We start from the raw sequence: 6,049 nt of genomic DNA on the forward strand, positions 1-6,049 counted from the left end.
ATGCTCATATTATTTAAATGTTTTGATAGTTGAGAAGCAGAAAGCTTGCATCTCAAAACATGTTTGTGTTTTGGTATTGTGTTTGGCTATACATCACCGTATGATTTTCGAGAATGCGATATTTTGCCTACCATACTCTTAGGTGTGGTGCAGCCCATAAGTCCATCACGGTCTTACGATGAAATATTGTTTTCGCCACACTGCACAGAAAGCAGCTGTTTTCCAGTCCTTACGTAGATCTGAAAGACCTTGTTAGCAGACGACGTCAGAAAAGGGTTTCTTTTCCGGTCTAGGCCAGAAAGTTGTCTCTTTCCAGCCGCTCATGGAAGTAGTTAATAAGTCATCCGCTAGATCGGGCGAGTGTCCACTTTCATCTTCAGCTGAAGTCGCCATGATTTCAGTTCCAGTTTCGAATCAAACTAATTCGCTTCGCAACCAGTTTTATTCAATTATTTATTGTTGATTAGTGCATTCCGAATTTTCAAAAATGCTTGAAGATGACGGTGGTATTCCAAGTGAAATTTTAAAAGAATCTGAAATCCTGACTGCAAATCTTCTACCACTAGAATCAAGAGATAGGTACGATAGCTTAACGAGTATTCTTTATTTTGTATTCTTTATTTATTTTGTCAGCAATACCTGTACTGTGGCGAAAAATATCGTTCGCACCACGGGCAGAAATGTTTTTCTAGCTCTCAATCTTTTCTAGTCCTCGGCCTACGGCCTCGGACTTGAAAACCGATTTTGAGCTGGAAAAATCTCATTTTCTGCTCTAGGTGCGAAATATACTATTTGATTCCTTGTGGAATGTTGAGCGTGATTTTTTCAAAGTTTTCAGGATATCTAGTAGAGTATTGAATGAAATGTGTAGAACATTTTAGAAATACTGATTAATGATAGTGGATCCTTTTCTGTTTGCAGGTGTATTCAAAACAACAATTGGCCGAATTGCTGCATAAACTGAGTGAAACGTCTCTATCATTACTAGATAACAAGAAGGACCCTTGGGGGTACACAGTGTCATCCTAAGTGAGTAGTATTCCGTTCAAAATAGGCTACTGATTTTATTTTCATTGCCCTATTACCATAGGTAAGGAAAGTATTGCTTTCCGAAAAAAATTAAGGTACCCCAATTTCCAAATTTCTATACGTTTCAAGGTCCCCTGAGTCCAAAAAAGTCCTTGAGTCCTGGGTCTGTATGTGTGAGTGTGTGTGTGTGTGTGTGTGTATATATGTGTGTGTACACAATATCTCATCTCCCAATCAACGGAATGACTTGAAATTTAGAACCTAGATTATAGCACCTAGATAAAGACTTACGGTGCGTACAGACTGTCGCTCTGCTCCGCAACCGAACGTCACTCCAGCAGAGCGATTGATGATCGACCGGCGAGCAACAGTGGTTCGACCGGGGAACGCGAGAAGATCTAACATCTTCCGTAACGTCCATGATGGGTGCGTGGGCGGTGCGACTGTGTTTCGATGGTGGTACGAGGGCGGTACGAGGGAGGAGCGTGCTCGGTGCGGGTTGGAAGCACGAATATGTGTACGCAGCTTTATAAGCTATTCTATTACTTCCCTTGCCCTATTACCATAGGTAAGGAAAGTATTGCTTTCCGAAAAAAATAAGGTACCCCAATTTCTAAATTTCTATACGTTTCAAGGTCCCCTGAGTCCAAAAAAGTGGTTTTTGGGTATTGGTCTGTATGTGTGTGTGTGTGTGTGTGTGTGTGTGTGTGTGTGTGTGTATGAGTGTATGTGCGTCTGTACACGATATCTCATCTCCCAGTTAACGGAATGACTTGAAATTTGAAACGTATGGTCCTTACACTATAAGGATCCGACACGAACAACTTCGATCTAATGCAATTCAAGATGGCGGCTAAAATGCCGAAAATGTTGTCAAAAACAGGGGTTTTCGCGAATCTCTCAAAAACGGCTCCAAAGATTTTTATCAAATTTATACCAAAAATAGTCATTAATAAGCTCTATCAAATGTCACAAGTCCCGTATCTGTAAAAAAATTCAGGAGCTCCTCCCCATCTATGCAAGTTTGATCGTAGATTCCCAATTATCAGGCTTTAAATACAATTTAAAAAATGTCTAGTGGAAAAGATTGAGCATGAAAATCTCTACAATTAATGTTAAGTAACATTTTCACTTGAAATTGAAAATAAGCCTGATATTCGAGAAAATGTGATTATTCAATTGCAAACTGTTAGCAACTGTTAATTCTATTAAATCATTCACTATGAAGAGATAGCAGACCTCGTGTGTCTCCAGCGTTATTGTCCTGTCACCAGCTGGCTCAGTCTCAGATCTTTGAATAGTAGACTTGAGATGCGAGTAAACACTAGCGTCAGGTGTGGAAGGAAAGTTGTGTGAGTGCGCCATACCAGATTTTTAGTTTTGGGTTTTTATAGTAGCAAATGTTGAATTATGATCACAAATTAATAACTTTGATTACAAATAATTTGATTATTAATTGTGGTTATTTTTTCTCAGATTGCCACATATCAAACGGGATCTTTATGGAGTTTCAATTGGCAAGATTAAATAATTTGAAGCTGCTGTTGATTATTAAATTCCATTAAGATGAAAATTTCTTAACGGACGATTTCTGTGTTCTAGTATTCCGTGTATTGTAACTGTAATGTTTTTATGGACAATCCATTTGTTTTAATAAGTTAATAAAATCAGTTTTTCAAGTATAAAAGTTTGTTATTTTGTTTTAAACCTTGTGAGACAACATCGCCTTGACTATGATTTGATAGTAATAAAGTCAATCAATAAATCAGATGTTTTATCAATACGTTTTGATTCTGTTTCAATTCTTGTAGATGTCTAAATGTTTATACGTTGCGCATTTACGGCGAAACGCGGTAATAGATTCTCATGAAATTCGTCAGGTATGCTCCTTTTCAAATTGCGCGTCGACGTATATACAAGGTTTTTGGAAATTTTGCTTTTCAAGGATAATATAAAATGAAAAGGAGCCTCCTTCATACGCCAATATTAGAGTAAAAATCAGACTATAGAATTATTCATGATAAATTAGCTGTCGAGTAGATTATAAATTGCATGCAATGACGCATACAATTCAATATCTCAATGTAACTTGGTAAAAAATCAGCTGCTGTGTGGACTATTAATTGCATGCCTCATTGAATGCAATTTTTATGCACTATTAAATGAACTATCGATTGCATGCAATTAATAACTAAAATAACATAGTATTGTCTCTCGACCTTTCTCTGCTTTGAACTCGGGCTGACCTGTTGCCAGTATGTCTTGAAGGAGACTACCTTCGATGTTAGCATTTTTGATACACCAACCCCAACAGCCATTAGCCGTTTTCACACCGATATCTCGCCGACACGACATACAGACAGGATTTACTCTGATGGACAGTATAAGAGGAGGCTGTGGTTTATAACTGCGCGAGGTCTACTGTTCACAGAACTACTAGTAATAAAGTCAATCAATAAATCAGATTTTTAATCAATACGTTTTGATTATGTTTAAATTTTTGTAGTATCTACTATTTGGTGAGAGTAAAAGAATAATAATAGTACTGAGGCTGATGCCCTCATAAGCTCTTAAACTTGTGCGTGTGTAATGAGAGGGATGATGATGATGAGAGATGACACCTTTTTAGGTAGTTGGGACCGACGAAACGTCTCCCCCGAAAGACGGGGTGGCGTATCTATGTTATTGTGCTGTGGTCAAAAACTTATGCCCCGGTCGAGATTCGAACTCGGGTCCTCTTAATTATTAGACCGGCGCGTTATCACTTACCTCAACCAGCCACCCAATCGTGGAATAGTGGAATATCGATGGTAGGGTAGAAGCTAGAAGGAGACTGAGACATTTAGATACATGCTTTACTTTTCAACCGTCGACGCTCTTCTACATTTTGATCTTGAAGCAAGATGTAAGGCTAATCTCAATAAGAGTTTGACAAATATAGTATAAATAGTTCAAGTTCAAATTCACTCGAAATTCATACAAAATATTAACAAAAGTATAACACGACAAGTTACAAGTGAACAAGATACTACTCACAAAAAGTACAGTATGTTACTGGACTTTGTCCGCGAATAGGAGTCAGATACAAAGTGTTCTATGTAAGATTATTTATTACTAGCCGTCAGGCTCGCTTCGCTCGCCATATCCGTCTAGCCAGGGGGCTCCCCCGACAGGATCGTCCAAGAATGAGATCAGCAGGCTCGCTTCGCTCGCCTGCATTTTTCATTTTTATCATATTATATTAGGACAATCCAGTCGGGGGTCCAGACTAAACGTCTGGCTAAACGGATATGGCGAGCGAAGCGAGCCTGACGGCTAGTAATATAATATTCCCAGGATTGAAGTAACAGTGTCCAATCAATTTTTCCGCGATAAATGCATTTAAATCTTCAACTTGGTGCCAACCTAACAAAATCAACTCAACTTAATGCCAACCTGACAAAATTATTAATTTAGTTGCCAGTTAACAACTGTTTCGAAGAGGTACTCTATCTAGATTATAGTTCTATAGTAAATATGATATGGAAATTTCAATTCTAATTAAGAGATTGGGAGAAGAAGAATATACATGCTAAAAGACGAACTTTAAACCCTTAAAAACAAACCTTAGAGTTAAAATATTGCCAAAAGATTTCTTAGTGCGCCTCTAAAGGGCCAACTGAACATACCTACCAAATTTGAACGTTTTTGGTCCAGTAGATTTTTAGTTATGCGAGTGAGTGAGTGAGTGCCATTTCGCTTTTATATATATAGATTCATTAGTTCAAATATAGTACTCTATAAATAGTTCATTAGTTAAATTTATTTTATACTTGTATAACAGCCTATAATAATTGAAAATGAAATGGTATGTGATTCAAGGACCTGTTGCACAAAAGTGTGTTGAATTTAAATAATGATTAAATGCCACGAGAACCTCTCAGAGAAGGCTTCTCTGATTGGTTTTCTGTGCATTTAATCACGGTTTAAATAATAATAATAATTTCTCTGATTGCCAATCAATTGCAACCAGAGGAGTTTATTGACAAAACAAATACATAACTATTATAATATACATAAAAAAATTGCTAATACTAAACTTAGTTCTAATTATGATACCCCACTATAATAATATGTGTCGGGGTGTTTAAATTTAACAGACTTCTGTGCAACCAGGCCTAAGTGTCGTTTAAATTTTTGCTCTTTTTTCTTGGTTTAAGTGCAGTAGCATATACTTATATTTATTTTTTGTAAAGCTTTTTTGTATTTTGTTTTTGGCAAATAAATTCATTCATTCATTCAAAAAGGTTCACTGGTTAGGATATTTATTTAAAAAATAGTATAATATATGAAACAGTAGCCTACTTTATTAAAAAGTGTACTAGTCAATTCATTTTTAAAAATTATAAATTGTTCGGTTCTGAATTAGTATTATTATGGCAAGATTAGATTAGAGTTATAATTCATTCAGGTTGCAGTTTATAGATATACTGGCTTATACACTAATTTACGTTGAATGACAGTATCGCTTATTATCAAACGAATTTTACAAAGCATGAAAAATTAGTTAAAATGAGAATAATAGTGAATGCAATTCGAATAACGATAATATAATATTGTGATGTAACTACTGTACATAAATCGGTGGTGTTTCAACAAATAAATTGTCGATTTTCTGAAAGGGATTTAAAATAATATCCTTCCCATCAACACAAGACCAAAATATAAAAAAGAATACTTGTATCCTATTACGTTTGTTAGAAGAATTCCGTTCATCAATTGAATTATTTGAATAATTAGATACAAATTTAACAATTTGAAAAAGGCGCAAGTTTTTTATAATATATAGTGAGATCCATGTTATAATGGCAGTGTTTGATTAGCACTGGTATTGCTATCCTTGTCTATCATCCAACAAGCGTATAGTGCTATCTCTTTCTCGTTTTGCTTTGTTGCCAGATCGTCTTTTAACAATGTAGAATTAATCATTGATTAACAAATATTTCATCTTAGTTGTGAAAATTCATTATGAAATTATTCA

At 35.8% G+C, this 6,049-nt stretch overlaps 1 protein-coding gene across 1 annotated transcript in view; it reads left to right on the forward strand.

Annotated features, from left to right (window-relative positions):
- LOC111044677 (nuclear pore complex protein Nup107) overlaps positions 1–2,716 on the forward strand; it is a 48,639-nt gene extending 45,923 nt beyond the window's left edge. Inside the window, 2 exon segments of the mRNA XM_039426894.1 lie at positions 922–1,029; positions 2,506–2,716. Coding sequence (XP_039282828.1) covers positions 922–1,029 — 108 coding nt within the window. The 3' untranslated portion in view covers positions 2,506–2,716.
- Positions 2,717–6,049: the final 3,333 nt, after the last annotated feature.

The sequence above is a fragment of the Nilaparvata lugens genome, chromosome 1 (assembly GCF_014356525.2).
Source record: "Nilaparvata lugens isolate BPH chromosome 1, ASM1435652v1, whole genome shotgun sequence".
In the NCBI taxonomy this organism is placed as follows: Eukaryota; Metazoa; Arthropoda; class Insecta; order Hemiptera; family Delphacidae; genus Nilaparvata; species Nilaparvata lugens.